Source organism: Sinocyclocheilus anshuiensis, unplaced genomic scaffold (genome assembly GCF_001515605.1).
Source record: "Sinocyclocheilus anshuiensis isolate Anshui unplaced genomic scaffold, SAMN03320099.WGS_v1.1 scaffold178, whole genome shotgun sequence".
Classification (NCBI taxonomy): Eukaryota; Metazoa; Chordata; class Actinopteri; order Cypriniformes; family Cyprinidae; genus Sinocyclocheilus; species Sinocyclocheilus anshuiensis.
The window spans coordinates 445,372-456,606 of NW_015546031.1; the positions used below are offsets into that span (position 1 = coordinate 445,372).

At 37.5% G+C, this 11,235-nt stretch overlaps 2 protein-coding genes across 4 annotated transcripts in view; one reads left to right on the top strand and one right to left on the bottom strand.

Annotated features, from left to right (window-relative positions):
- The window catches only part of LOC107698780 (serine/threonine-protein kinase 19-like), a 3,200-nt gene extending 1,155 nt beyond the window's left edge, over positions 1–2,045 (top strand). The window contains exons 2-7 of one of the 3 annotated variants that reach the window (XM_016499887.1): positions 653–798; positions 916–1,151; positions 1,227–1,324; positions 1,404–1,551; positions 1,637–1,709; positions 1,779–2,045. In XM_016499887.1, coding sequence (XP_016355373.1) covers positions 653–798; positions 916–1,151; positions 1,227–1,324; positions 1,404–1,551; positions 1,637–1,691 — 683 coding nt within the window. In that variant the 3' untranslated portion in view covers positions 1,692–1,709; positions 1,779–2,045. Of the gene's footprint in view, positions 1–649; positions 799–915; positions 1,152–1,226; positions 1,325–1,403; positions 1,552–1,636 lie in introns of all 3 variants that reach the window. The other 2 variants (XM_016499884.1, XM_016499886.1) reach the window with 2 other exon arrangements.
- A 2,303-nt stretch (positions 2,046–4,348) lies between these two features.
- Positions 4,349–10,989, bottom strand: rac1b (Rac family small GTPase 1b). The gene is made up of 6 exons (XM_016499888.1): positions 10,714–10,989; positions 8,319–8,390; positions 7,595–7,712; positions 6,801–6,863; positions 6,470–6,629; positions 4,349–5,167 (listed from the first exon to the last, which is right to left on the bottom strand). Exons 1-6 carry the CDS (start codon positions 10,746–10,748, stop codon positions 5,037–5,039), a joined length of 579 nt encoding a protein of 192 aa, XP_016355374.1. The 5' UTR covers positions 10,749–10,989; the 3' UTR covers positions 4,349–5,036.
- Between the last annotated feature and the right edge of the window lie 246 nt (positions 10,990–11,235).

The window sequence follows — 11,235 nt, forward strand, 5'->3', positions numbered from 1 at the left end:
GTAGTTAAAAAAGAGAAAAGTTGGGAGGTTGTATCAAAGCATAGCTCAGTAGCTTAGTACATATAAGATACACAAATGTAGTACAAGGTTTTATTTTTTCAATTTTGCCCCACTTCTCAAGAATGACTGAAATGCAAAATTAATAAATTTACATTTAAAAAAAATTAATAACATATGCATGCTATGATTTTTTTTTCACGTTATCATTCTCCGATTATGTACACTGTATCATTCGGCCAATATTGTTTCATCCCCCCTTGTTTTGTGAAAAAAAAAAAAAATATATATCAGTATATATTTTGAAAATATTTACATTTATATTCATATAATTTATTATATATATATATATATATATATTTAATATACAAATATAACATTTTTCTTAAATATATACGTGCTTGTGAGTGGATTTATATATACATAATAAATATACACAGTACACACACATATATTATGTAAACAAAAACTTTTATTTTGGATGCGATTAATCGTTTGACAGCACTATATTAATATATATTACTATACACATGCTACACAATACAGGCTTTAAATACTACACTATACAATATGTAACTGCTACAAATCCATACACAAATGCTGGAGTCCCATCAGAGTTAGAGAATACCCATGCTGTATGGCGTTTGTTCAGCAGATGGAGCAGCTGATATCAGGTCAAGCTTGAAGTACCTCGTGACACTGTTTTCACGCAAGCTCTTCAACGACAGCCTCCCACCAGTGGTCTTAAAACACCAGCTCTACAGTTTACACAATGACAAAACCGCAGTGGACAAGCAGGTGGTAAGATCAGATTGTTTTAGGCCTACCTACAAATATTCATCTTGGCAAAGTGTGCCAGATCATTTTATAATAACCGTAACGCATTCCGAAGCTCTGGTCTTCTCTCTTCCTCGTCAGAATGAGTTGAGGGAAAACGGCGAGCTGTTGATGTTCCAGCTGGGGTTCGACTCCGAGGCCTTCGCTTTAGTGTTTGCAGAAGATTACAGAGCCAAAGTCCTGCAGGGGGAAGCTGGCAGAGGAACGCTGGGAACTGTAGAGAAATTTCTGGCCAAACTAATTCCCAGCTGCTCCGATTTGAGTTTCAACAAGGAGAAAATGCTTAAAGAGTTCCTCTTTACAGACTCTGAGATAACGTAAGGATAAGGACACAGATGTTCATATGTTTTTCACTGTCTCTGGTGCTTATTTGAAGATGCTTTTGGATGCAGGCAGCTGGTGAAATCGGGCGTCCTCACCGTGAGGGATGCGGGCAGCTGGTGGCTTTCAATCCCAAACTCTGGCAAATTCATTAAGTACTTCATTAAGGGTGGGTTTTTAACGTTAAGAGACACATGCAGTGGGTTTCCATTTGGGACGGTTTAATATCTGGTCTCTTTTTCCAACAGGACGCAAAGCTGTTCTCGGCATGGTCAAGAAATCCAAATACGGTGAAATCCTCAAGACTGAACTGGAGGGACGCCGCACAACTTCGCAGGTCAAATTCCAGATGAAGTATCACATTCATGATATAATCGGAGCAGAGTTAGTGGAATGGTAAGACTGCTGAATAGATTCGAGTTGTAATTGCGAGGACAAGGTCTGATGTCTGAAATGTGATATTTTTTATATCTATTTGTAGCATACAGACAACATCAGGGACATTATTACGACACGTGGACGGAAACGTCAACTAACTCACTCGACTTGAACTGTACAGAATTGAACGGTGTAATGTATTCATTGCCATATTCTTTTGGTTACAAACAGCAGAATCAACTGTGCACAACATAGTGAATAAAAGGTTGCCAAACTTCACTTCAGTGTCAAATTCCTCGCTGTCTTTGGCCTCAACACTCAGGATAGCCATTAATTAAGGGCTTGAGACTGTTTGTTCTTATGTTGCTGGCACCAGTCACGTGGCAAGTTTGCAAATCACACACTTTTGGGGGTCCTGCACCAACCGTACAATCTAATCAAGTGTGACGTGATATATGTGGCCAAGTATGGTGACCTAACTACTAGGAATTAGTGCTCTGCGTTTAACCCATCCAAAGTGCACACACACACAGCAGTGAACACACACGCGCACACACACCGTGAACACACACTCGGAGCAGTGGGCAGCCATTTATGCTGTGGCGCGCGGGGAGCAGTTGGGGGTTTGCTTGCTCAAGGGCACCTCAGTCGTGGTATTGAAGGTGGGAGAGAGCGCTGTACATTCACTCCCCTCACCTACAATTCCTGCCGGACCTGAGACTCGAACCCGCAACCTTTGGGTTACGAGTCCGACTCTCTAACCATTAGGCCACGACTTCCCCATCAACTGCTGAAGGCTAAAATAAAATCACCCACCCGTTTATTTTAATTGAATATACAGTTTTATTAAGCAGTGTCACATGATTTAGGTTTAATGGGTTGTGCATAAAAGCCTTCCACTTTTTCATATCCAACTTATAAACATTATGCGCCAGAGAAACAAGTGTGCAGCCATCTTAAGAATTTTGTCTTTGAACCTCCATTTTTGCGGTAGCGGTCTATAGCATCGCTTTTGACGGAAACCAAAAATAAATTACATTTCTACCTATTAAGATTGTTTTATTACTGTCTACACCTACCACAACCCTAAACCTACCCCTTACAATTATGTAAATAGAGTAATTATCGTGAGACAAAATTTAGGCTATATTGATGTGCGCATGCCCAGTAGCCAGTGTTGGGGAAAGTTACTTTTAAAAGTAATGCATTACAATATTGCGTTACTCCATAAAATGTAACTAATTACGTTACTTAGTTACTTTTTATGGAAAGTAATGCATTACGTTACTTTTGCGTTACTTCTTAAATCTGGACAGGGCTTGCTTGTTTGTTTTTAAAATAAACAAGTTATATTTTTGGCAAATATAAAAGCCTTTTCACACCAAGAGTGAAATGAATAAGCCTCAGGCTGAAGGGAAAGTAAATTTACATCCGTACAGTAGAATGCAGAAGAAGAAATTTCAACACACTTCAGCAATAAAAAAAAGACACGTTTGTCTAGAGTAATTTTTGCTTCTTAGTACGGTTGAACTGGATCATCGAAGGTCAGAAGCAAAGACATTGGTTAATAGAATGGGATTAAATTGAGATATTTGTGTTTAACATTTAACTTTAGCAGGTTTGCGTCATATTCTGAGTTGCATTATTTTTATTCATTTTGAGGAATACTGAATCTGTGTGTTTTTTTTTTAAAAAAAGTAATCTGATTACGTAACTCGCGTTACTTGTAATGCGTTACCCCCAACACTGCCAGTAGCCATAGCTGTATCCCTTCTAGACTTAACCAGTAATTCACTGGTCAAGTGGAAATACAAACAGGAAGACAGAAGACAATGAATGCAGCTCTGAAAAGGGCGGGGCTTCATAAGGGGTATAATTGAAACAAAACAAGGGTTTTAGGGTTTAATCTAAATTTATTGTATTTTATTATCTCTGTAAAACAAGTGACTCATCATGAATAGCCCTAAAAACGGTTACAATCTGGCTATAACTGCAGATAGAAATCGCTCGATAGGGTGATCACAAATGACGCACATTCTGTATTTTGTGCCTCAGGACAGTTCAAGTAAGTATGCAATCGTGTTAAATGTCAGAATACCTTGTACATGATGTGCTGTTCGAATCAATAAGACAAGCAATCGATTTCAGGAAATAAACACATTTGACAGTTACATGTTACTAGGACAGTAAGAAGTAAAATGTTAGTTAAAAGTGATTAACGATAAGGGGAATAAACCGCATCGCGAAGATTTACTTCATTCCTGTAGTGTACGCTGTTGACAGTAGTCTGTTGCTTTTTGTAACATTAGCAAATATAAAAAGTGTCAAAAAGAATAAAGTTTCTAAAAATGTGTTAACAAAAAAAAAATATATATATATATATATGGCTGTAGAGGGTGTATTATAAATGCCCAAAGAGCATCAAGGTGTTCATATACCGCTAAATTAAGATTGACACTAAATGTCCCATGTGATCCATTAGATATTTTAAAAAGCTGTTGTTGAACATCTAAGCAGGACGCTGATATTTGGGGACTGGAAATATTTGGAGGTATCAATACAGGTAATTGTGAGACCTTTTGACGTACTGGGACCAACAAAACACGAATTTCCTGGCCATGTTTCACCTTAAAAGATGGAGATTATACTTTGATTACACAAAATAAAGTCTATTTTTAGGATCATTATATATATATATATATATATGTTTTTTGAAAATACTTTAAAAAAAAAAAAAATTCTATTGTAATAAGGGAGATTTAATTGATGAAAATGGTCCTAAAAACAGGCTTCATTCTTTTAATGCAAAATATGATGTTTTCTCAAATTTAGGAGTGAAATGTGGCTTGGACATGTTTTTGTGCATAATTAGTGTGGCCTTAAATTACAGTATAACCCCCCTCAAAACAAATGGCAAATAGTGTGCACATAACTTCATAATGAAGAAGTATATAAATCTGTTCGGACGCCTTATCCTTCCATTAACAGAACCTCATGTTTCATGTGTGAGGTAAGCTGACTTCACTGTAAAACTTTCAAAAAAATCACATCACATTTGCTTCACAGTAGCCAACAGTTAGCTCTGGTTTGCCAAATGGTTGCAGACCTTTTGTGGGTAAAAAGCAACAAATGTGGTGTATGCAGGGCCGCCCCATCTTAATGTAGGGCTATTTGGCAAATCTTCATTTCTTTCAAGCAAAGACTGTAAACAAACATTACGGGTTCTCAATGGAAGGAACCAACTTCAGGACATTGTTAACCATCTAAAAGTTAATATCCATTAGTCAAAGGCCGCAGGTCGTCCAATAGTATGTGTCTGTCTAAGGGAGATGGGTTGGGGATCGATTTTTCACTACAATTGATAATATTGATAAAAGTTTTGTGAGGGTATAAAGTTGTACTGGTAATTACAATGGAGGGAGTGAAAAATGAAAACATGGTCTCATTTCTAACTTCTCCCCTTAGAAATACAGTTTGGATCACAGCAATCTTTCCTCAGAACTCTAGAGCAGCAGGCATTTCCTCTTCCTCTTCTTGACAGGGGGAGGGCAGAGCACGGCCCGGATGGCCTCGTCAAACACCGTCTTAAGGCCGCGCTGCGTGAGCGCTGAGCACTCCAGATACTTGACAGCCCCTGCGAAATAAAAAGACGAGCTTTTTAGCCTAAACCATTCCATTTTTAACATAAGCATGATTTGTGTGAGAAAATACTGAATTCCAGTCAGAAAGCTTAGTAATGCGGACACTATTTATGTGTTTTTATGACAGAGTAAAGTGGAACATTTATAAGTCTGTGCACTTGTATAGTGTAAAGCTTGTGTTGTAGTGTATACTTTGTTTTAGTAAAGACGTGCCCTCTAAAAAGTTTTATAGCTGTCCAATGTCTGCACTATTTTTCTCCAAAGGTTATGACTGAAAAAAATATAATTGTACTCTTTTATAGAAAAGCTCTCTCATAACCCTCTCAACACAGGCGCTTGTGAATGTGGGCATCTGTTGTTTGTGCACTATCAGTATTCTGTTGTTGTTCCATCTCTTTAGTTTCACTTTCTACTGTGAAAACCGCAAGTATACTTTGGGCTTAACACCTTTAATCTATATAAAAGTAATAATAAACTCCGAAAAGCATTCACTTGTACTGTTCAATATTTTTAAACAAAAAAATTCTAAGTCTAATAAGACTCTGAAAATAATCAGGTCCACTGAAAATAAACATAGTATTACAAAATGGATAGTTCCGGTCCTTGATTCTGATTGGTTGAGTCGCGTTCAAAGCTGCTGTAAATTACTCTACAAACATACACCTTTGTTTACTTCCGTGTTGCTCGGCAACCATTGTTGGAACCACAACCGTTTCTGAGGATCTACATTGATTGGTGGAATAATACTGTTTTTATTTATATCATTACACTTTATTTGCTGTTTTATTTTGTGAAATCTTACTACGTATATGGAATAACCATTTTATAAAAGCAATAAGCCCCGTGAAGCCGTGGTTTACAGTGAATTTATAACAGCTAAGGGGGTTTTAACAACGCCCCTTAGCTGTTATAAATTCACTGTAAGCCACGGCTTCTTGGGGCCTATTGCTTTAATGAAAGTAAAACCTAAAATTAGGGTTCACTTTTGTTATGCAAAGTATAATTTGTTTTTTCTTTTCTTCTGATTTTTAGGTTGAGCCCAAATGTATGGAAAACTTACATGAAGGAATCAGTTACAATTACATCTAAAATAATTTGAAATAATTTGAATAATTTGAAAACGCAAATATTAAATGCATAATTCTAAAAGGTATATTAATAGCAACTTGATTGGATAAAGAAAAACAACTGCTTTAAAATGCAGTTTTAAAGTGAAAGATTTGTAACATTTACTAAATAATTTATTAAAGGACATGTTTTCATGAGATTTTTAAATATGCCATGGTTCCACCTACCGATCTCTTTGGCCATGGCCAGGCCTTGAGGGTAGGTGATGGGAGTGAGCTTCTTCTCCTTCAGTTTCTCAATGGTGTCCTTGTCATCTCTCAGATCAAGCTTGGTTCCTACCAGGATGATTGGAGTGTTTGGACAGTGGTGTCTCACTTCTGGATACCACTGAACACACAACACATTTCAAAATGACCAAAACAACCAGCACGAGATTAGAAATAGACATGCGGTTTCAGTCCTGCATGCACTGTGCTAAACCTGAAATAATTATTTCAAGAGAAAGCTCTAATAATGTCTGCTAGCTTGGTTCTACGTTCTACTTTGAAAAGTACTTACCTTTGCACGAACATTCTCAAAAGAGGCAGGGCTCACAAGGGAGAAGCAGATGAGAAACACGTCCTATGGGACAAAAGCATTTATGATGTGCCAATGGAGATTTACAGGTGCATTTCCACTATTTACATCCACTCTGCAACATTCATATGTGGTACATTTTATGCAATGGCTCATAGTTTTGCTTGTCTACCAGCAATGTCTCAGACTGTTATCTGAAGAAATGCTGTTGTTTAAAAGTGACAATGTATATGATAAAACACAATTATATTCAGAAAAACAGACAGGAGAAAATTAATCCATGACTAATGGTTATAGTGCAAACCCTGTTCAAGTCAATTCTGCTTTATTGTCAATTCTTCCACATGTACAGCACATACACACAGAGAATTGAAATTGCGTTACTCTCAGACCCTTCCTTTTGACCTATATAGCAACTCTGTTGACTACAGAGTCGCTATATATAGTCACTATTAGTTCATAGTAATGTAAATCATTCATTTATTGCAACCTCAAAGATCATTCAAAAGGTAGTACAGTAAACCTGCCATAACAATTTTAGTGGCAGCCTAAAGGTGAGCTACAAAAAAACAATAGCAAGAAGATAAGAATAACCGAGACCTTAACTTGTCAAGTGGACAAACAAGATTTATGTCCACTTTCATGGAAAGGGACAGTGTGAAGTCAAAGGTGTCCGTTCAATTTCATTTATACAGTAAGTTATTGGTAAAATGGTTGGTAAATTAACACACTGACACTTCTTGTTAGTTTCTAAAAAGGCTGGCTGCGGTTCTTACCGTTTGAGGGTACGACAGGGGACGGAGTCTGTCATAATCCTCCTGTCCTGCTGTATCCCAGAGACCCAGGTTCACTGGTTTCCCATCCACCATCACATTTGCAGAGTAATTATCAAATCTGTCAGTTGAAAGGCAATGCAGTTCTGAATGTTAATCAGTGACAACTGAACGTGAAATGCTGACTGTAAACAAATGCAGAATTTAAATAAAACAAGAGACTGTTTCAGCTTTGTGAAAATCACAGTCCAAAGGAAGTTTCGAATCCAGTGATTCATTTAAATGTTCACATTGAATACTTGATTGCACATCTCTCTGGAAAACATGATTATGAACGGCCGAATCACAGCTGAGATAAAATATTTCAGTATATTTCCTGTTATCCAAAAATGATGGTGCTATTTTCATGTCTCTGTCGTCTCTCGCTTTCATACCAATGCCCTTTAGAATAGTGTAATTTACTGTTACACTGTTGCCTAACCATTCTGACTTGCCTGTCTGAATATTAATAAGAATAATATCTAGATTATTGTAAGATTGTTGCAGTGACCAGCTTGATTCAATTGTTCTGTGTTCTATGCTGAAATGGACAACTTTTCCTAGAGGACGCTTTAAACTAATCCACAATAATAACTTGAATTATATAAAATTCAGTATTCACTGTTGCATTATCGTGACAAACTCAAAGTGAGTGATCAGGACCCCGACGTGAAGCGGAGGTACTCACACTGTGGGGATGTATTCTCCAGGAAAGGCATTGGTTGTGTAGCTGATCAGCAGGCATGTTTTACCCACAGCTCTGGAATGAAGAAGATAAACACATCACGATAAACACATGGCATGCTACAAGATAGTATCAGTAACCAGAACCACTGAAAAACTGGTCTGGTGAAGTCTGTCAAAACAGTTCTCATATGACTAGCACTTAAGGGCTGAGATTTCCAGAAAGTGACGTAACATTTTGTACTTTTTAACTTCCTGAAAGCCGTTTGAATTTTCATCAGCAGGCAAATAATAAGAGGCCTGTGTTACACTTGTTAACCTTTTTTCTTTATTGACTGTTTAATAAAAATAGCAAAAAAAAAACAAAAAAAAAACTTTTTATAAAAATATGCTGTCATGAATCAAGTGTCATCCACAAATATATTGTTTCATTTTCTTTTCTTAAGATGAAATGTGTCCATTAACATAACTATGAAAAAATATTGTAATTAAATATTTTAACCCTGTCATATGACACATGAAATAACAGTCAGAATTTTTTTTTTTTATATATAAATGGAACAGTTTATTGAACTGTTAGACCTGCATGTGTTTTGTATCATGGAATATATAATATGTTGGAATGATGTATTGATGATAATTTTATTGCTATAAAACATCAAATCTGTTCAGAGGCCCAAACTGCGTACAAATATGAAATTTGGAGCAGCTGCTGATATTTATATGTCCAAAAAGAATGAATGTATCTCCCAATAACGTGTCTTGGAAAGATTATGTAATGCTTAGAGGCTCAAAAGCCTGATGTGTCACATCTAACATGGCTTTTCTGAAACATTATGCAAGGATAATCAAGTAAAAGTTGCATCAGTCCAGTAAATGTTCATCTTGAAATATTACAAAAATCTAAAAGTTATTCTTATGTTTACTTATATATATATATATTTATTTTAATTTTTTGTACAGATTTCACAGCAAAAGCACATATATTACAACGTGAATGTGGATCGTTTGCCTAAAAGGCCTTACAACTGGTTATTTTTGATCATGTTAATAATTTTGAGGTATCAAATAGTAGACATTATAGAGTTAATCTACTGACAGACAGCCATAAAAAAATAGTTTAATTGTCTGGCTGATCAAGTACAGCATACAAACTCATGAATCAGCAAAAGCTATGAAAGATTGAGCAACGCCTGGCGGATTCGGTCTATTTATTATAAAGTACAGATCAAAGTCCAGCTATGACCTTACTGTACTGAAGCTTGAAGTTATCTCGGTCTGCTAAAACAATCATAAATTCACATTCTGTGTTTGATGTAGGGGTGTTTCTTGATGACAGACAGTGCTGATTTCTACTGAAATCTAATGAATATGTCGAATGCAGCACTTAAGACTGTGTGTGTGTACGCTTGGTCAATGAGAAACTCATATTTAGGTGACTCAGATACGCGTTAATATTGCAATCATTAACTTGGCTAAACAACTTCAATACAAAGAACTCAAGATTTGAGCAAATAATGTGGAAACGCATGGACGAATGAAATGTGTTTTTATCATCGGCTGTCCTCCGTGGTGATACTATGGCACTATATCCACAAAACCATGGTAGTACCACGGCACGTTTTGAATGCAGATGCCCTGCGTGTTTATAGAAACGCTAAAGACATAAATATATGGGCTTTAGTTTCCATATATGTTAAATTGTTTGTTTGAGGGTCAGTTAGAACATCATTACGGGCCCTATAACGGAGCTGTTGTCTTAACACCTAGGGAGCTGCCTATGGGGAAGTCGTGGCCTAATGGTTAGAGAGTCGGACTTGTAACCCAAAGGTTGCAGGTTCGAGTCTCGTACCGGCAGGAATTGTAGGGGGGGGTAGTGAATGTACAGCGCTCTCTCCCACCTTCAATACCACGACTGAGGTGCCCTTGAGCAAGGCACCGAACCCCCAACTGCTCCCCGGGCGCCGCAGCAAAAAAAAAATGGCTGCCCACTGCTCCGGGTGTGTGTTCACGGTGTGTGTGTGTTCACTGCTGTGTGTGTGCACTTCGGATGGATAAATGCAGAGCACTAATTCCTAGTATGGGTCACCATACTTGGCCACATGTCACTTCACTTCACTTCACTATAAGCCACTCTTTAAAAATCACATGAGTGTTTCTAGTTAGTTAATTTGACCATCAGAACCTAGTTGTGACGTCACATGCACTCCGTGCCTCAGATAATGCGCGTGACGTCACGTTGAAGCTCACGCGCGTCTTTGACACCAAAAAGCCGTTTAATGTTGCGGTTACTAGGCTTTGAGCCACAGACAGTGAAACAAAGTGAGCCCAGTCATGTTTAGGGTGAGAAAATGTCAGTACAGAGTCATAGACCGTAGAGAGACGGCAAAGTTACTCACCCATCCCCGACGACCACACACTTGATGGCCTGCATGACTTCAACTCGATATTTACTTTCCCTCCGCGAGAAATGTATCAAGATTAGTCGACCAAACGACGCCGTTCACAACAACACTTCTTCAGCTGCACAGTGTGACGCTTTTATACAACTAGTTTTCTTCCTACTCTCATTCCCACACAGAGGAATGAAGTCGAGTAAGAAAGTTTGAAGCCACCACCCAAGACAGGAAGCGACTCCGACAGATTTACAAGCGCACTTCCGCTCGGTTCCCTACAGAATAAAAGTCCTCCAGCTAGCGCCCATCTTTCCCTGAACTTATTTTGTTTCATTTTATTTAATTATTTAGTTTGTTTTAAAGAATTACAAATACAGCCAGGGGTACAAACACATTAGGATAAACAAAACAAAATCAAAAGATAACGTTAAATAAAACATTGTTTACAAATGCAAACACATTTGACAGCTTTTTGTTTTTCAAACTTGCCATGTTTAGGTATTCTTGAACCTCTGCCTTTAAAAC